This window comes from Myripristis murdjan, chromosome 22 (genome assembly GCF_902150065.1).
Source record: "Myripristis murdjan chromosome 22, fMyrMur1.1, whole genome shotgun sequence".
In the NCBI taxonomy this organism is placed as follows: Eukaryota; Metazoa; Chordata; class Actinopteri; order Holocentriformes; family Holocentridae; genus Myripristis; species Myripristis murdjan.
Window position 1 is genome coordinate 27,956,299 of NC_044001.1, and position 21,200 is coordinate 27,977,498.

Here is a 21,200-nt window from a genome sequence, read left to right on the forward strand (position 1 = left end):
GGTTGCCCCCAAACCAAGAAAAATTTGTAACTGAGGGATTATCATTTTGAATTTAATCAAGGACTGCAGAGGTAACTAATCTGAAATTAAGATGTGTTTTTGAAAGTCCTTTGATTGATTGATTGATTGATTGATTGACTGACTGATTCATTCATTCATTCATTCATTCATGTAGTTTTTGGTAATTTCAAGTAAACATTATTTGGCTCATGCTATGCTCAGGGCATACTGGCCAATGACAGGAGCAAACATTTGTGTTCTTGGCTGTGTTTTGGGAGCAAATGCAACACCTATTTTGAATAGATTTTCCTTCCGAGCGTTAGACGCCCACAGCAACAGGTGGAGTTTTCCTCACTCACCGGGGTTTGGGGCGTGCACCATCAGCTCACCTCCTCATGTGTTGCATGACCAGGGAATGTCCCAGCTGTCTCAGGTAGATCTGGCGATGTTGACCAGGTTCTGAAAACTTCCAATCTGGCAAGTTCCCCATCCAGATGATGGAGGCAGTGATGGCACCAACATCCACCATCCACCTGTTCATAAACAGCCCATTAAGCCATCTGTTGATTGATTTGATTTGATTTGATTTGATTTGATTTGATTTGAGTTGAGTTGATTCATCTGGTTGTACACATTTTGGTTACATGAACCACTTTTGGTTGCACTGTAGTGTAGTATGAGCTCTGATTTCTGCTTCTTGCCTTCAACCTTGCTGTCATGGCACATGGAGGAAAGCACCAGCCCTTTTCCTTTTACACATGACACCCTGTTGAGCTGTCCATGAAAACCAAACTGAACTGTTGATTTCTCTGTCATATTTACCCTACATCTCCTCTGGGTTATGTGGCTTGGTTGACTTAATTGTGCCAACATACAATATATCCATTCATCTTCTAATAAGGCTTCAACTAATAGAACCGATATGCCAGTTTTGTCTCCCAAAGTATACCACACCTTTGAGAGGGTAGCTGGCCCCTCCATCACAGTTCCAGATTTTTACTCCATATTTGTCAGGCTTGGATGGGATGCATTGTTGGAAACTGCACTTGACTCTGAAACTAACAATCTGCTCATCTGTGGCTAGATGAGGTCTTTTGGGTGCTGGGATACCAACATGGTCTATATAGCTCTGAAAAGGGCATGCTTGTCTGTTACCATTTGCTCTCCCCTTGTTGCTTTGTTGCCAAACTTCATGCATCTCACTGTCCTGTGAGCCCTGTAAATTATGACACTATAGTGTAGTATTAAGGGAGCGCCAAAGGCTGCATAAGGAGGTTGGTGGGGTTGAGTGGTTCACTCAACTGACCTAAATTAAAATCTAAGCAAAATCAGTTTTCAGAGTCAGAATACTTTAATACTTTATTGAGCTCCTTGGGAACATTGGGTAATTTGTTTTTCAAAGCACACAGGCTTTCGGAGATATATGGATCATGTTTGTAGCCCAGCTCCTAAAGTAATATTTGGTAACCTTAACCCTGACCTCATCCTCACTGATGTTAGCTACCATCATGTTACCTTCGGAAGAGCAGCATTTAGGGTCATTGACAGAGAACATGAGGGAATGAAGTTATGCTTCTTGCATCTGTTTTCTCTTTTTCATTGACCTGCGTCTATATCACATGACTGTCAAGTTTCTTTCCATGACCAATTTTGCTGATTTTGTAAAAGGTAAACACTGCTACATGTTCTTGAGTTGATGCAGCTCTGGAATTGCGTCTGATCTGAGCCTTAGGAGACCTGTCTACTGAGATTAAAGAAAACTTTCTGCAAAGAAATGTTATTATAATATTAGTACTGCTTCTAATACCACTACTCAAACAACAAACACTTCTTTTGACATCACTGTTTGGAAGATATATATGTTTAAAGAATAAAGTTAAATAACATGTTGACATACTTATGACTTATATTTACTTTCCAACTGGAAACGGTCAATAGCTGAAAAACCTCCAGGTAAATCTTAAAACTCTGTTCTTCTGTAAAGAGCTGCTCTTAACATTACTACTCAAAGAACAAATATGACATTTGACACCACTTACATTACAGATGTAGTTGTTTAAAGACTAAAAGATGTGTCTTTACATGCAACACAGAGCATCTGTTCATCTGTTCAACCTGTCAGAATTTAGTCATTTTTCTTTATACCTTTACTAAGATTTGGGAAGAGAGTTGCCCTGACCTACATACTATTAGATGTAACTATCATATAATATTCACAGTGGCATTTTGAACATATACATACGTATGTACTGTATGTATACATACATATGCATGCATGCATCTAAAGCTATGAGAGACTGGCTGATATTCTTTTTATTCTCAAGATAGTTTCATCCATTAAAATGTGTTTTGATAACATTGCTAGGAGGAAATGTACATTTTATTTTCATCATCTTCATTCAGTGAATGTATATGATGTTGTTACAAAGTTACTGAGCCGGCCAAGTGCACAGACTGGAAGAAGGACTGCAGAGGAGACGAGACACAGGTTCAGGTTGGAGTTACAGGTCTGAACTTGCACAATGCAAACAAGAATGGCTGGAGGTATAGGCTGGCTAACTCATAGCAGAGACTTTTAAAGAGAGAGAGAGAGAGAGAGAGAGAGAGAGAGAGAGAGACTGTGGAAGATGGAGGAAGGAAGAGGAAGGAAGTAAAGTAAGTAATTTGTCAGTTGTATGGTAATGTATTTTTAGGAGACAGGTTTCCTTATATCTATGTGCTAAAGCAAGTTCTTTCACTATCTAATTTGAAATGGTGAAATATAAATATAAGCCAGCTAAATAACCTCCAGGTAAATCATATTTGTTCTTCATGTTTCATCTTTAGAGACATGTCCGTTGAAATTCCCACTTCGTTCAATAGCACTACTCAAACAACAAATATTTGCTTTGACATCAATATTTGAAACATATAGTTCTTTTAAGACTAAAGCTCGACAGCAGCTACATACATATGACTTATGTATATTTAGTTTTCAACTGGAAATGATGAATAGCTACACAGGTAAAATTTTCCATTGCTTTTGTCAATTTTTTTTTCCATTACTTTGTTCTTCTTCTTGTGTTTTTTCCTTGGAGACATGTGTATTGAGATTAAAGAAAACGTTCTGTAAAGAGCTGACTGCCCTTAATGCCTCTACTCTAAGAACAAATCTTTTATTTGACATTACAAAGATGTAATTGTTTAAAGACTACAAGATGTATATTTACATGCAATGCAGAACATTCGTACATTTGTTGTGACATTTGAGAAACATTTAGTTACATTTCATTCCAGACAAACAGTTCATTAACTTGCGGCCTGTCAGAATTTAGTCATTTTCTTTTTACCTTTGGTAAGATTTGCGAAGTGAGTTTCCCTGACCTTCAAACTATTAGAGGTAACTACATTAATCATACAGCCCTTTGTATGTTTCTCTTTAGAGCAATATTCAAAAATGAAAGAAGTGCTTAATCAGATGATTTGGCATTCACATAGAAAACAACATAAAATAACAAACATTACTACTAATTGGATCTGAATGCATATGCTATTTAAAGTTGTCACCACAACATACCCTGGTGGCTGTTGCAGTACTTTGTGTTTGCGTTTGTGGTGGTGGGACTGGTCAAGGATCAGATGGCAAGACTAGTGGAGGTTTGGATGGCAGGGCGGCTGTACTGTACTACTACCAACCCTCATTACTTCATATTGCATCAATAAAGTGCACAGTTTGGTCGTGCAAAAATTGAAAGTGCTGGAACAATAAATCAAATGCACCTTTCTAACCACTGTGTGTGTGTGTGTGTGTGTGTGTGTGTGTGTGTGTGTGTGTGTGTGTGTGCGCACCGTGGCTAGTTACTTCCACGACCTGTGGAAGTCACATAGCTTGTTGAATTCAAGCCTTTAACTCTGTGTAAAAACTGTTGTTTATGTTGGTTTGATGTTAGCAGATTTGCTTTCTTGTTAGAAATGTGACAGGTTGTGTGCAGGTTTTGGCAGGCAGGTGCTGCTCCATCTTCCCAGTGCTGTGGTACAAATGAATCTTATAGTGATATGGACTCCCGGATCATAGGGGCCCACTTTCACCCCTGGTTATCAGTATCATTCCTGGTCCAGTACTGGGTAGTAGAGGCTGACATTTTTTCAGGAATCCTGTTAGTTGCAGCTGCTATCATTTAGGTGAAATGGAGGCTGCCATTCACATTTGGAAGCCATATTATACAAAATGTCAATCTGCTCCCCTCTGGCAGTGCTCTGCCTCCACATGCCCTGCCTCCATATATTGCAAGCCTTAAGTCCTGAGAAGTGAGAGAGAGAGAGAGAGAGAGAGAGAGAGAGAGAGAGAGAGAGAGAGAGAGAGAGAGAGAGACTCTGAGCCATCTTTCCCATTTTGACACACAAAACTTTGATTTTAATCACACTTTCATCATAACTGATTGGGGATATGAATATGTACTGATTTTTTTGTCCTATATTTGATGTCTCTTTGGTGATATAAGTGCCTATTTGTCATGCAAATAAAACACTCTTTGAATTTGAATTTGAGAGAGGGAAAGAAGCCTGAGGTAAAGACACAAGAGAGAGAGAGGCCTGAGGTGGAGACACAGATGAGATAGAGAATTTTTTAAAAACATTTTGAACACTTTTATTTACTCAAAACTGTTCAAAAATGGATAATACAAAGAAAACAGCACTCCAAGAAATATTGAAGAAAAAAAATAAAACAATAAGATAAAATAAAATAAAATAAAATAAAACATATTCAAACCATATTCAATTCAAGATATAACCAAGACCAATTCATCATCTTTTACAGAACACAACACTTGTTTAAGGCACCAGGTCTTCTTAAACTCTTCCATATTATCTGTTAAAGCAAAGAAATTAAAATCGGTTTTTAATCGTGCCTTTAACATATGTTTAAAGATCAGTATTACATTGATATCGAGCACAGAAAATTGAAGAGTTGACATTTGATTTTGTTCTTCCTGTTATACTTGGACCCAAGAATGAACATGTGACTTGTGAAAGACTCATCAAACAAGGCAAAACTCTGAGTCAAACACTGAAATAATGGACAGAGCTGTCTACAAAAAACACTGAAAAACTGCGGACAGAAAGGACAGCTATCAGCAACACCTAGACTGATCACAGACACGAATGTACTGACAGCCACAGCAGCGTGGAGGAGCCTCCACTGCAGGTCAGCAGCCCTCTTGGTTAACGGTGGTTTGTAAAGTGCTCTCCACTCAGGCCTCTGAGCCTCCAGGCCCAGGTGAGCTCCCCAGAGAGTATCAACTCCATCTTTTAGTTTATGCTGATTCAAAACTTTAACCAACAAATATTTTTTTACCTACCATGGTGCTCAATTTGTTATCAACAACATTATTTAGTTTTAACAAAAAACCATCATATTCAAAAACAGGATAAGCAGCTCAGAGTGAGCCAGCTGCTGTTTCCAGTCCCTCAGCAGGAGCCTGGTCACCCTGACTGACCTGATCCCCAGGTGTGAGCCCAGACCTGCAGTATTGTTCAGGTGAGGGCCATACACTTACACCACATGGCCCAGTGTGAGGATTTTGGCTTCACACAGTCTTGGGCCTGCTTCATACCAGAGCCGGGTCCCATGAACCACTGGTTCTCAAAGGGCCTGCTCACATTAGGGCTGTTTGCGGCTGGCCTGCACTCACATTACCTAAAGCCCAAACACGCCCAAACGCGATTGCCCCAGGTTTGCATGTCATCACGTTGAAATATGACAACAGGCATGGTCCAACGTGATTACAAATCAGTATAATTCAAATGCATTCATCATGTCTTCCTTTTAACTAAAAGACATTTTTGTTTCTTTTAATCAGTCACAGGTTAAGGGATGTTTATTTACCTTGACAGTTTCGGAGGTAACTTCCTCCGGTACAAACTTGGTAACGTGAGCAGGCCCTAAGAAGCCAGAACAAAGAGTCACAGCTCAGTCTCTCCTTACAGAACATTCCCCATATTCTGAAAAGTCCTTCATAGAAAGAGGGAAGGTTGTTCAAATAACATCCATTTAAATCCATTAGAAAAAGTGACTCTGCCAGACCCAGCCCACCACACTGCTCCAGTATGGCACGAGCTACGGGTCTCCAGACCAGATCAGCAGGTCCAGTCAGTAGCCTTTGAATAAACTGGAGTCTGAAAGCAGCCCCTCTGCTCGCCAAGTGGACAAGTCCATGCATGAAACTTCACTGTGGGTGAAGTTGAAGTACAAGAAAAACAAGCAAAAAGGCTTGAAAAACTTACACACTTTCACAATCTGACGCACTCACCCATTCACGCTCAGCATTCACTCAGAGAGAGAGAGAGAGAGAGAGAGAGAGAGAGAGAGTCTAAGCCATTTTTCCCATTTTGACACACAAAATGGGACCTCCTAAAACACCCTCCACCACTGGAGGAGAAATGAAGACACTGAAAAGCTGTGAGATTGAAAACACAGATTGAAAATACAGAGATTGAAAAAGAAGACAAATAGCAACAAAAGTATCTATTATACCACCACAAAAGAGATCTACAGAACATCTAAACCTGAAAGACAGCAAGGAGCTGACAAAGCAACTCTGTTAGTTTGACACAAAACTTGGAAGAGAGGCAAGAAACCTAAAAAAAAAAAAAAAAAAAAAAAATACAGGAAAAGCTATAGAAAACAAAGACACTTAATTTGTAACATTGAAAGAAGTGAAACAAATCTGCTTTAAAAGGCTTATTGGTCTGCTTTGGATGTATATTTTTGATTTCAAACAGCAAATGCAACCAAATAGCACCAGCTACAGCAGAGAAGTAACTAACTGTAGCAAAGCCAGATCCAAAAACTGTTCTTAGGTAAGAACAGAATCTACCAACACTCAAGAGAACTCTTATGCACATTTTGGTGCTGACACGTTTGTTCAAAATAATTGATTATTGTGTTTTCCTCAATTCTACCATTCTTTAATATAGTAATACAATAAATACAATACAACAAACTAACACAGTGAAGACCCTGAATATGAAGAAATTTTTGGAGGATGATAGCTTATCACAGTTTTCTGATACTGTGTCATGGATGATCAGCAGTCATACTCATTAAAGGAGATTAATTGCTTCCTTGATGAAACTTATGGCAGACACTCTGTGGAAATAACAGATTTTTCCCCCCTAATGTGAACAGATTCATTAACTCAATTATGAAGATTAGAAAATGGTTGGATATGATCAGCTAACAATGAGGTAGATTGAGTAATGGTACCCAGATAGCAAAATGTGATTGAAACAATGTTGAAATGTGGCCTGGCAGAAATATTTAATCCATGTTGAAACCTGACATTGAAATTATACAGAAAGTGACCCCTCGGTTTTATGTTGAATCAATGTTGGATTTTCAAGCACAACTGACACTGAATCAGTGTGGCTTCAACCATCATCTAAATGGGAATCTACATTAAATTTTTAGTTGATTATACATTGAAACAATGTTACTGAATTAATATGGATTCAACCATCATCTGATAGGTAATGTACATGTACATTTTAGTTGATAAAAATGTAAATGGCAAATGGACTGATTTTCTATAGAGCTTTTCTAGTCTACTGACCACTCAAAGCGCTTTACAGTGTTTGCCTCACATTCACCCTTTCACACATTGATGGCAGAGGCTGCCATGCAAGGTGCCTAGCTGTCCATCAGGAGGCACCTTTTGCTATCTGTGTACCAACCTCAGTGCAGGAGTTGCTATTCTCTTCTCACAGTGCCTCCATTTATCAAATGTTTTAGTGTGTGAAGTAGAGCAGGACAGAATCCAAATAGTTCAGGCAACAGTCTGAGATCAACCCTGTGTTCCTAAATGTGTATGTTTATAATACTGGTGCTGATTATTTGAGATTGTTTAACAAACTGAATGACAAATTTAAACAGTTCAATAACAGCTCACTAACAGCGGTGGGAGATGACTGGAATTGTGTTACACATCATACACTTAGCCAGACGTTTAGTGTCTCTGAGTGTAGTCATGTATAATTTGTTTTTGGTACGGGACATTACTGATATATCCAAGATTCAGGAGCAGGACATTGGCCTTCCTTCTATAGACCAAGAGAATCGTTTTGATAGAGTTGATCATGGTTATTTGTTTAAAACACTTGCAGGTTTTGGACAAATGTTTATTTCAAGGGTTATTGTACTCTGGAGCCAGTGTTTTATTAAAGGGGGGAGGTGGACCAGTCTCTGTTCCAAGAGGCATTGAGCAGGGTTGTCCCTTGTCTGGGATTTTGTATTACTTGTCATCAATCCTCTTTTAAATCAGCTCAGGCAGGGTCTTTTAGGGCTAACCTTTTCAGATAACACTGTTAATTCTGTTGTTTGTCAGCATATGCTGATGATGTCACAGTTTTCATAACAAGTCAATATGATGTTAAAAATCCAAAGCTTGTTGTAGAGGGAGAATTATTGCCAAGTCAGTTGGTTACAATGGTGCCAACATTACCAACAGGACTTCAATGCATTTCATATTTTTTTCAGAGAGACACTTGGGGGAAAATCTGAGGAGGATTCGCCAGTTATGTGGCCTGGTTTTCCATCTTTTTCTGCTGGGCTGCTCCACCGCAGCCCAGATGGGGCTGATGAGGAAAAAAATGGGGCCCTTCTGTCTTTTATAACACCAGAACTAAAGGACTTCCCAAGAATATCAAAGAAGGCCTTGTATGCAGTCACTGTATAGGTTCTCAACAGAAAATCACTAGCCGGTGCATGGGAGTCAAGGTGGTTGGGTGTTTTGACCATAGGTTCATCTCCCAAAGGCAGCTGGAGGTCTTTGTATAAACCCCTCATAGAGAAGTGCACTTCATAACTGCAGTAGGGGGTGGTGCATGGGGCTGTGGCTACAAACAGATATGTGGCACATGCATTTTTTTTTCTTTTTCTTTTTTTTTTTTTTTTTTTTTTGCAATGATGTAGCCAGCAGCATAGCACAAACTGCCACCTTGGTTAACCAGTTAATAGATGGGGCTAAAATTAGCATCTGGCTTAGTAGAAGAAACTAAATGAAAGGCACAGGGATACTACACTCATGTTCAGGGGTTTAATGGCTGCTTGGCTTAAAACTGAGTTCACTTATTATAAAATCATTTAAAACTTGGGATTTTGTTTCTGTTTGGGGATATGCAGATGATTTATGTTCCGTAACACACCAATCACATGGTGGTGCAGTGGTTAGCACTAGTGCATCATAGCGAGAAGGACCTTGGTTCGAGGGTCCTTCCTTTGTGGAGTTGCATGTTCCCCCGTGTCTGTGTGGGTTTCCTCCCACAGTCCCAAGACATGCAAGATATGTGAATTGGAGATACTAAATTGCCCCTAGGTGTGAATGTGCTTGTTTGTCTGCCTGCCCTGTGAGGGATTGGCGACCTATCCAGGGTCTTTCCCCTGCCTTCTGCCAAGTGAGTGCTGGGAAAGACCCCAGCAGCCCCCATGACCCTTACAGATAAGCAATTTGGAAAATGAATGAATGTATTTTTATTGTGTGTGTTGGTTGTGTATAATATTTACAGGAGTATCTGTGTTATTTTTGTGTGTTTTTTTTAATGTAAATGAAATATTGGACCATTAAAGGTTAATGGTTAAAGGTCAAAGGTCTCTCTCTCCCTGTCTTGCTCAGAATTGCTCAAGATTTAGGTTCAAGATTTCCCACTATACAAATAAAACTGAATTTAAAAACCCAAAGTAGGCTAAATTGTTATTTGACTTTAAACAGCTGGTTTCATCATCATTTTTTCCTAGTAGACATTTGTGTGAAACTTTGTTATAATTAGCATATGATCTCTTGACTTATGGACAAAAATGTTTGTGTTAGGTCACAGTGACCTTGACCTTTGACCTCTTACCACCAAAATCTAAACAGTTCATCCTCGAGTCCAAGTGGACATTTGTGCTAAATTTGAAGAAATTGGCTCAAGGCATTCCTGATATTGCTTTGATAAGAATGGGATAGGCGTGACCTTGACCTTTGGCCTTAGTCAAAGTGGATATGTGTGCCAAATTTGAATTTGGCACAAATGAAGAATTGACAGTATCTTTTGTACATTTAAAATAAAATGAAATAAATAATGGAATAAATAAATTTAAAAAATTATAAAAGATAATAATTTGAACACTCACTTCTGAAATGATGGCTACTCCCTTGCTGTATATTGCCGGGTTTGTTGAACTGGTTGGTTTGTTTGTTTCGTGATGTGCTGATTGTATATTTTAGGAAAGGAGGTCAATGATGTGGGGTGTCTGAAAGGTTGAATACATGTATGTGAGCCAAATTCCTCAGAGTGAGTGTGTGTGTGTGTGTGTGTGTGTGTGTGTGTGTGTGTGTGTGTGTGTGTGTGCGTGAGAGAGAGAGAGAGAGAGAGAGAGAGAGAGAGAGAGTCAGGTTGCACAGAGTTTTCCAGGACAGATCACATGATGTTTTCAATGACAGGAAGTCCGACTGACAGCTGTGGATGCTGAGAGATGGACTGAAGCAGGTGTTGACCCAGTGGAGGAAAGCCAAAGATCTGAGACAGCCACAGTCAGCAAGTTTTTTTTATTCCTTTATAGGCTGTGGACACCAGTGCAGCACTACAATGTTTGGCTCCTGCAGGCCTACATACAAAAACACAGTCTTCTCAGTCATGCAGGGTGGGAAACTCAGCCCCCACGTCATTTAGGAGCATGAGCAGATTTTAATATGAAATTGTAAAATTCTGATAAAGATCATCATCAACTCAAATGTGTTTATTTAACAATTTGAGTAGTGTATGGCCTTTAAAAAACATAGATGGGGGGAAGTCCAGCTCAGTGGCAGGAGGCTAACAGTTAGCATTTGGAGCATCCAGCCAGTATCCAGCACTCAGTAACAATGAGAGGAAGATAGAGCCACTACTGTCCTACAGAACAACTGGGGGGAAATGAAATAATATTACACTTGGCACTGAAAATCATAGTAGTTTTACAGACTTAAGTTGTTATGTAAATATTGAGGATCTTTCATCATCTCAGAGGTGGCTGACACTGATAATGGTGGATATCCAGTTAATTATTAAAAGCATTTTTCAGCCATATAAATCATCAACCTGTAATTGGTCTAACCCTTGAAAATATAAGTACATATAAGCACACACACTATTCTATACTTGAGACATTTGGAAATTGAAAATTCACACAATTCAGTTACCTTGGCTGTGTTAAACTGTGCTTACTGGGCACTTGCCCCATCCCAATAAAAATATACATTACTAGTAATTTTGTCCCTAATAAAGCTAGCTAATAGCTGTCTGTGGTTAAAGGATAATTCTGGTATTTTTCAACCTGGGCCCTATTTTCCACCTTTTGGGGTCGAAATGACGGATAGGGACTAACGTTTTTGGAATTAGTCCAGTAGTAAGCGAGAACACTTCAGTCGGCAGCCGTAAAACACATTGCAATGTAATTACACAGGGCATTTGCACCCATCAAATCAAATCTACTAAAAGTGCTTGGTTTTGCCACTGACAGGTTCAGATTGTTTCTGATAACATCATGAAAATGTTATCAGAATTAGACATTTTCTCCACTCTGTTAGCAGCAGGTCTCTTGGACCGGCATTTTTCTTTAGGTAGAAGTGCTTTGGTGTAGGATTTCCTCTTGTCTTTGGCTGGCAGTTGTAATCCCAGTCAAAATGGTCACTGCAGATGCACCGGAGTGTTTGGATCCAATTGTAGCACAATTAGCCACAACCTCAGTGTGTCCCTCTCTACAAAAGCTGCACCAAGGCATATTTTGGACATTCGCAAACATAAACATTTTTTTTTTTTTTAAATCTTTTAGATAACGCTAAGCTACATTTTCTGCACTCCAAACAAATGCTTCCCGGTTGGTACTCTCGTGTTTCCACTGTTGTCTTCTTGCAACAAGTCACCTCATGTGAGATTTCAGAGCGAGACTTCTCCTTGAGCTGGACCTCTGTTAAGGTGGTACACATGTCTGTCTCTGTTGGGATCTTTTCTATAATGTTGTCAGGCAGGTATAATAACAATCTGAACCTGTCAGTGGCAAAAACAAACACTTGTAGTGCATGGAATTTGCAGCGTTCAAATGCCCTGTTTGATTACTTTGCAGCCTGTTTCGTGGCTGCTGGCTGAACCGATCTAGCTTAATACTGGACCAATTCCAAAAAACTTTGTTCTTATCAGTTAATTGGACCCCAAAGGGTGGAAAAATAGGGCCAAGGTTGAAAAATATTGGAATTATCCATTAAGATGTCGAGTTACTTTGCAGTTTTTCTATAGCAGTTCTATGCAGCACTTAGAATGTATTCTCCAATAGTTGTCACTCTGCCTGCTGAAATTTGTACCGGATAGTTAGGACATCCGAGCTCACAGTGAACTTTATGTGTTTGAAATCTGACTTTGTTAATCTATTCAATAATGATGGTTAAAGGACCATACCAATGATTTTGAATGTTGCCTGTTTATTACAGTTTATCCACATTTGAAATGTCAACAGACCATTTTGCAAAGTATTACAATATGTAATCAAGATCCCTCATTTTCAAATTTCAATTTTTGTTTGAAAAACCCACCTGGTAATGTTCTACTTTTGTGGCTAACAAAGTTGTCCCCATTCATAAACCACAGAACTGATAATTGTGTATTTTCCAGTGATGGGATCTCTTTGAACAGCTCTTATGGCCCTGTTCCTGTCAAAGAGCCTTTCAAAAGACTGGGTCTGCCTTTTCTCATTTTCTTTCTTTTTTCACTGAGCACATTGTCTGCCTCTGAGTCTGACTGCGGTATGCCACTTGTTGCGGTGGATGACTTTATTACGGTGAGAGAATACTGTTATGCCGAAAGTTAGAAGTCTCTGAACATTAAGTGTCATATCTCCATTAACTGGATAAAAGGTAGGAAAGTGATATTGGAGTTCTAAAATATGACTGCTTGTTTTCAGAAAAGAGTAGCAGATATATGAAGTTACCTGTACTCATTTTGTAAATATCACATTGAACATGCATAATCACCAGTAAGGTCCTTTAATATCTTATCCACTAGAAGTATTATGTGCGAACATGTGACTTCATTCTGTGGTGACGGTCACCCTCCCAGCTGTAATTCGTAATGGGTGTTTAGAACATGTAGTGGAAAGGTAGGGTCTTAGCATGCTGTTCCACTGATGTTTAAAACGGTAGATCAAGGTGTTGTCATTGGCGTCGGACAGAGTCAAACTACCTCTTTCCCAGTCCAGCTGAACTCGAACCCTTCGTGGCTTTCGCCTCAATTTGAGGGGGTTGCTCTGGCCGGGGGACGCATGGTACTGCCCAGAGGAGAGGGAGACAGTCCAGAGGCCCTCACCAGGGTCAGCGGTAGCACTGCAGGCAGAGTTAGGGTTTTGATCAGAGTTGGACCTGTTCTCTGAGCTCGAAGACCAGTCCTTCCTGTGGATGCTGTCTCTGGCCACACCGAGAGACCAGTGACTGTTGTCTCCAACCTCCACCTCCCAGCTGTGCCTCCCTGAGCTGAAGCCCTCCGAGCCCAGGACGCTCTGCAGGTGCACAAACCTCTCAGGGTTGTCTGGAAGAGACTGCTCCTCGCACACAGACACACTTGACAGGTCAGTAGACACACTTAAACACACTGAGGCTGTGTTCGGGTCCAGGATCACAGGAACTGGGAAACACATAAACATGGTACAGAGACAGACAGTTAGTCAAAGGGAGCTTAAAGGGATGGTTAACCTAGTTACAAACAGCATTTATTATTTATTCATATTCTTGAGTGAGTGCAAGCTGAATCCACAAAGACTTGATAGTTCTTGAACGTCAAAATTATAATACAACAGAATTTTAAGGGCCGAATTTTCTACAGTAAATCATTGAGTAGGATTGAGTGGGCGTTCCCTTAGAGTAATGTGATTGTCATGATTGCATGCAACAATATGATAGCAAATGTTTTCATAGCTAAAATGATTGTTGAGCTTGCTAAAAAGTTACATTTTGGAAGCTTGTAGTAGTAAAACGGATGTAAAAAGTATACGATTAACACCATTGCTAACTAAGCTCCGTATTTAGATGGAAGCCTTTGCTCGCCCTCACCTCTTTTGTCCTCTGATCTAATCCTTGGTGCGCTACGCCAACAAGCTCACACGTAACTATGTGACTATAGCTGGTTGAAGCTGCAACACATGCTAGCATAGGATCAGGTACAGATGAAGACTCAAAGGGGTTTGGGAGGAATAAAAACTGTGTTGTGATTTAATCGCCCCGACTCTTACGAGTGAAAGTAACTTTTCGATCCCCAGCAGTAAACGCTTGTTTGAGTCAGGGGAAATCAACCGACAGGCCTCTTTCTGTATAGAAAGGATTCCAGATTCTTCATGATTTCTACACCGAATGATGACAATAAAAAACAAACATTACTGAAAAATTGCATGTTAGCTTGCCATCTCTGTAAAGTGATCTTAGAAGTTTTGATTTGTACAATTCTAAATAATACCAGACATTTTAATGAGGTCGGGATTAAAACAAGCACACTATTTTTTGTGCTGGCTCAACTGATGGTGCGAGAGGAAAGGTAAAATTGCCAGATTTCATCCTCAAGCCAACATGACTTTCATTGGGAATCACCAAAATGATTTGGAGGTATGCCGCTCTGGACCCAGCTGGTGACAGAAGGACAATGTGACCTATAGACCTCTGCTTCCCAAAGGGGCAAAGAGGAGAAGCCGTGCTCTCATTCATCATAGATGAGTGAGAGCATGTATGGATGTATAGATGCAAAGTAATGTTGAGTAGTTAACAGTCATGCTAGGTGTTAACTCACAGTACTGGATGATGTTCTGCATCTTGTCCCACACATGGTGCTGCAGGCAGCCCTGGTGCTTGGCCACATCAATCAGAGCCCCTGACTCTTCTTCAGGCTCCTCTACTTTGCACTGAGCCCTAGGAGACACAGAAATTTAGGCTAAAATGAACTAAGACACACTTTCTGACCTAACCATTATGATTTTTCCTCTGTCTGTGCTGTCAAGAGCTTCTGATAGTGAACATCATCCCTTCCATCAGTAATCACCAGCCTATTAGTTTATTAATTTAGCCACAATAATACAGATTGCCAATTTGTAGAATGGACATTATTTGACTGTATGTTGTGAGGGAGGGAATGATTTTGGGCTCTACATAAACCCGAACTGGAACTTTTCAGGATAATTTGCATAACATATGCAAAACATTTTCAATGGAAACCCAGCTAATGACTCAGTGTTTCCCCCATAATGTATTTTTACCAGGATGGGGAAGCCTCTGAAGCTGCATTTAGACCATCATGGGTCAAGTGTTCCTCTGCAACCCAAACAAATAAAGTACCGTATTTCCCCAATTAATCGCCCGGGCATTTAATATGCAAAATCAACTTGGACCCCGGGCGTTTAAAAGAACCAGGCGGCTATTCGCTGCAGGCCTTTATTTATTTTTACACAGACCTGCACCAGGCCATTATTGTGATGACAGTTACTGTCCAACATATTTTTTAGTACAAAAGTACTGTAAGGCATAAGGTAAACATATCTGTACATACAAACATAGTGCAAACCGTCAAATTGGCGCGCTGCGAGTCGTTCTCTCTGACACTTCGGTTTTCTGCCAAAATAAGAATTAGTCGGTCAATTCAAGATTACGGGACACCCTTTTTTTCTAACGTTAGCTAGCTCTCTTATTTTGACTTTGATTTTTGCGGCCCGGCGATTAATTGGTGAAATAAAGTAATCTGAGTTGGGTGATAGCTTATGGTCAGTTCTTGAGTCCGCTCTATAGCTCACCCTTATGTTGGAGACATGACTGGCGGCTATCTGATTTTTACTCAGAGGACAATGATCCAAACTTATCAACTTAAACCAATAATTTTATGCCTTTAATTTCAAGTTTATTTCACACCCACATACTTAACAACAAAGAAACACACATATGAATATCCTATGCACAAATAAATATATTAAACCATATATTCCACTAGGCTTGTGTTTAAAGAGTTTTGGTAGGAATAGAATTGGGTATTATTTTTTTCTTTCTGCTGTCATTTTGGGGATCTGAGAGGGTTTGAGGTGCTCTCTGGTAACTGGAATAAGCCTGCAAACGCTGATGTGGCAGACAAATTTCTGAACATGCTCCATCTGATTTGACAGAGCCCAGGTCAGATTACCCTGCCACACTTGGCACGCTTGGAGCACTTGGCAGGCGCACCCCAGTGTAGCGCAAACACAGCCAGTCGTTGCCAGGTCTGAGGTGGTGACCCCAGACCTTCTCAGCCTCCTCAGAGAACACCTCATCGAGTTCGTCTTCTTGACCCCAGTACAGCAGCAGTGTGGGGGCTCCAGGTGAGGGAGAGGGGGGAGAGAGTGGGTGGAGTATTCCTGAATGTCACAATCATAGTTTTACACTTTGGCTTGCTATACAGTCTATCCAGGGCACACACATGTAAACATAATTGCTTGACCTACACTGTAAGCTGTTTGCTTACATAGCACACACTCGAAGATCGACCCCCGTAGGTCCAGTCTGAGGTTATACGTATTTTTACCTCTACCAATGAAGTTGTACAGGAGCTATGTTTTTGTCCCATTACGTCTGTTTGTCAGTAGCTATTATAGGAATTCATAATACTCCCTCATATTATCTTGCCCAGTGGCACTTTTCACTAGGTGCTTTTAGAAGTATTTATTTTTTAAAAACTTCTTAATAATTTGGTCCTGGGTTCTTATGAACCTAACCTTTGGCAACTCAGCAATTTCGAGATACAGTTTACTTTTTTTGTTCTCATTTCCATCTTTTCCTGAAATTTAGGAGATGTCCAGTTGAAAGAAATAGTTTTGTTTCTTCAGAAGGCCACTGCACGCTACTTGATTTCTTTGTCGTCTCCATCTTTCCCTGTAGAATAATACATGCCCACTCATGTTGTTGTCACAGTTTCCATTTCAGGCCCTATAACTTGTAGGGTTCCAAACCAATTTAATTTTGGTGTAAAAGCTCAACAGAACAGAAAAGTTCAATATTAGGTTTGCAAACAGGAACGGGACCAGTTTCTTGTTGCTCAAAAAGGCCTTTTAGTGCACCTTGGGTTACACCCCCTGTGAGTTCATCCCAGTAGGAACTGCTCTCCTGGTACACTCTACCTGCTGCTAGAGACAAAGCTGTACAACCACGGCATGGGGGCCGGTCTGACACACAGCTGTAGGAGGCATTCCATTGCAACTATAAGGTCCACTTCATCAAAAGCTTTTGAAATTTCCAAAATGTTCATCTGATTAATATGTATCCAGTACAAAAGGAGACGGTATACAATGGGCTAAAAACTAGTGAAAGAACTCACCTCTCAGAGGAACTCTTGTAGTTCTGTGGGAAGAAAGGGACAAGGAAAGAAGTACATCAGTTAAAGGGGGGAAAGCTATAAAGGCAGATGTAATATGACAGGGTTACAGCTGAATGAGAGATGAGTAAAAAACACCACAGCGTGGTTAAAATACAGTTTAAATACAGAATACTTACAACAGCACACAAAAGAGCCTAACAGAACAACAGACTCAGAGTCTTGAGCCACAAGCAGGAAATTCCTCAGAGGGATTATTTCACTTTCCTCCCAGCTGTTATATAGGACAGGAGTGATGCTATCTACCTGTCATCATTACTGAGTGCTGAATATGGTTGGATGTTAACTGTTCAGTTAGTAATTGATTACTCTACAAACATTTTTCACAGCATCTATTTTGACATGAGGAGCAGGGTAAACACATGTTACTATTAACATTAATGAAGTTTCTGTTCTATTTAAGTCTAGCAGAGCCTTTCGACCTGTGTGGAGCAGAACTTTAATCAGTGTCATCAGTAGCACCTGTATTTACCCTGCTATTTAATTTTTTTTTTTTTTTTTTTTTTTTTTTTGGTTTACAAAACCAGCAGGGCACTGCATCAGGCACAAATTGTAACTTCCAGTTACCTTTAGGAAGAGGAAATCCTCTAATTCCATGGCCTCTTCCACCTCTCTCACAGTATCTGTCAGCTCTCTGATGTCGTTGCTGATCCTGTCAATCTTCTCTTTCATCCTCTGACTCTTCTCTTCCTCTTCCTGCTTCAGCACTGACATCAAAGCTGCCTCTTCATCACGTAAGAATTGGTGCATCTTCTCAAAGTCCTCCTTCAGCACCTGGGCCGTGTGTTCTGACTGGCTCTGAACACAGGAGTACAAGCTCTCAAGTTAGGTGCTGCCTCTATGTGGGCTTTCACATGATGAAGTTACACTTTAAAACTACACTTGGCAGTTTGTTTTGCATATTGGTGATGCTGAAAGACAACAAAAGGTAACTTTGACACTAAGTTTGACACTCAAAGTGCTCTGTTTTCCAGACATTGATCCTATATCAGAATATCAGTATACCAAAGCGATAAGTGAGGTAACGTCCAGTGTTTGTGGTCCAGCTCTCTCTTGACGGAGGTTTCGCCTGCATGAAGTGAACACTCAGTTTATTTCACAGCCCGCAGGCCTCAGTGTAATTATTTTGTAATTGAGGGGTACTTGGAGAGTAAAAGAACCACATTCTGGGAAATTAAAGGGTAACAGTTTTGTTACGAGGGACTTATTAAGTAAAACTTATTACCTCCACCCACAGAGTTAGATGGTCATCCTGTCTGTTTGCTTGTTAGATGGATATCTAAAAAAGTTATGTTGTTGTGGCTGGTTAATGTCAACCAGCCACCAAATCACCTCAGCCCGAATACAGGGTGTCTGAAAAGACCAGAATCAGAAAGATGTTTTTCTTGTTACACACTGGTTATCATTATTGCCAAGTGGTTTGAGGTGCCAAGATATATGACCTGGAAATAAAGTTATTGGTTTGAATCCCACTTTGGCAAAGCAACTTTGATACTTCCCCCTCCCTGTGGACTTTTCAGTCACCGTGTGTGTGTGTGATGAGCATCTGTTTTGTGCTAACCTTGATGTGAGCTGCTGTGTCCTGCCAGGTTTCTCTAATGGAGGTCAGAGTGTCTAACCGGTCTTGGAGGGCTCTGACGGCAGATCGTAGCTCTTTCTAGACAGAACATCATGGCAGATTATTACTCCTTACAGTATATTATCACAAAAGCAGGATTACAGACTCTGACAAGTGAAACATACCCCCAGCAAATAATGTAGGCACCCACTGGATCCATCTATAACGAGATGAATCATCCCTCCAAGGTTATCTGGACCTTACAAGTGATTCTGCATGTTTACCATAATTCATGTTTCTGCTCATTGTTCAAAAGCAAGCAGCAGTATTTTAGAATTCGAATATCATTTTTCCTCTGTTTTGTCCAGCCACTGGTTTCCATTCATCCCACTAGGACATCAAAATGAACTTTCAGAGACTTCAAACTTTCTTCACACCAGTGTTCCATCACTGTAATAAAGTCATCCACATTAGTTTTCCTAAAAGCAGCAGGACCATTGTGTTTTCATGACTTGAAATTGTACAGAGTGAAATGATCCCTCCGCCAGGGAAAATAGTCCCAGGAAAAACATTTGCTTTACACAGCCAATTATCAGTTCTGTGGTTTATGAATGGTGATGACTTTGTTAGCAGCAGAGGCAGAACGCTGTAAGGTGTCTGTTTCAACCAATAATTCTTATTTGAAAATGGAGTGATTTTGATTGTATGTTGTGAAATCTTTAGTACCCCGCGTGCTTCGCAAAATTGTTTGCTGCAGTATAAAATGCAGGTAAACTGTATTAAATGGGCCAAACATTGACAGTCTACACATTTGTATCAAAAAATGTCTTAGATCAGGTGTGTATGGGAGGAGAATGACAAAGGCAAAAGAGAACAATCCTGCAAACGTGCATGGGAGGAAACATTCTGAGTTGCAAGTTAAGTCAGTGTGTGGGATTGTTCTCTATTGCCTTCAGAGGTTGAAATAAAACTTTAAAATAAATACATTTTTTTAAATTAGCCCTCCTACACACTCCTGAGTTTCAAAGGTTCAGTTCCACAGCAGCAGAGGCTAACTTTACACATGTAAATATCCTTTTATACACACTGAGGTCAAGTTATTGCAGTAGCTTTATTCCCTCCCTCCCTTGGGTTTGCATCTCACCTTACAGTCCAGGACGGCGTCCTCTATGGGGCAGCAGTGGTGCTCGTCATGCTTGTCTCTCTGACACTCCTGGCAGACCAGCTCTTCCTCCTCCAAGCAGAACAGACTGAGGAGCTCACCGTGCCGCACACACAGCTCCTGCTCCCTCTCCGGATCCCCGGCCCCATCCCTGACGTTCACCACATCCTCTGTGTCACCGAGCCGCTGTCCCGCGCCAGGGGTAACCCCCGGCCTCCTGGGCTGGTCCTGAAAGAGGGCATCCAGCAAAGTCTTGAGAACCGAGTCCATCAGCTGTGAGCCGTAGCAGACGGTGCAGCCGTCCTGGCCCAGCTCCTCCTGGCTCATCTGGATACATGCTGAGCACAGCTTGTGGCCGCAAGGCAAAACCAGGACGCCGATCGACTGGCATCCTGGACACTCGTCCTCTTCTTCTGTAGAGTCTGATGATCCGGACTCTGCACTTTGATGGTCTGGAGGCCGCTGCTCTTCTGCTGAGTCAGAGCCCGGGCAGCTAAGCGATTCAACCTCTCCATACTGACCACTGTCTTTGTCTTGGTGTCCTTTCTCTCCATGGTCACCCTGACTGGCTCCCTCTGACATTATCAGCTCAGCAGTCGACTGGATAAATTTAGTCTGGTATAATTATCTGTCCTAGTGAACTGCTGTGTGGATTCTGTCCTGAGTTGACTGGGTCGGTTTCTGTCCCTGAGTTTCTGGGCAGGTCATGCCTGACCACTGTCTGTCCAAACACACTCTGATCTTTGCAGCAGTCTCCCAAAACACTTGAGCTGTAACTACAGACTCCTCCCCCCTCTCCTCCTCCTCTCCTGGGCCACTACCCAAACCCCTACCTCTGCCCCCCCATTCTAACCACTACTGGAAAGGTCGATATGTCTTTGTACGAAAGCAAGGCTAACAAGGATAGCAATGATAAAACAAATAACAAGGAATTGGTTAAAAGATGATAGCCTAATTAACTCCAAATGGAAGGATCTTGTAATTTAAGTATGTGGAACGGAAAAAAAATACAATGAGAATTAGAAGTCAAGTTCATATCTTTGAAGGATTGAGAAAATTAGGTGA

General features: G+C 40.8%; 1 protein-coding gene across 1 annotated transcript; it reads right to left on the bottom strand.

Annotated features, from left to right (window-relative positions):
- Positions 1 to 13,075: 13,075 nt before the first annotated feature.
- On the bottom strand, positions 13,076 to 20,717 carry LOC115380772 (E3 ubiquitin-protein ligase TRIM39). The gene is made up of 6 exons (XM_030081979.1): positions 20,118 to 20,717; positions 18,977 to 19,072; positions 17,983 to 18,213; positions 17,359 to 17,381; positions 14,818 to 14,936; positions 13,076 to 13,665 (listed from the first exon to the last, which is right to left on the bottom strand). The coding sequence occupies exons 1-6, from the start codon at positions 20,715 to 20,717 to the stop codon at positions 13,076 to 13,078; spliced, it is 1,659 nt and encodes a 552-aa protein (XP_029937839.1).
- Positions 20,718 to 21,200: the final 483 nt, after the last annotated feature.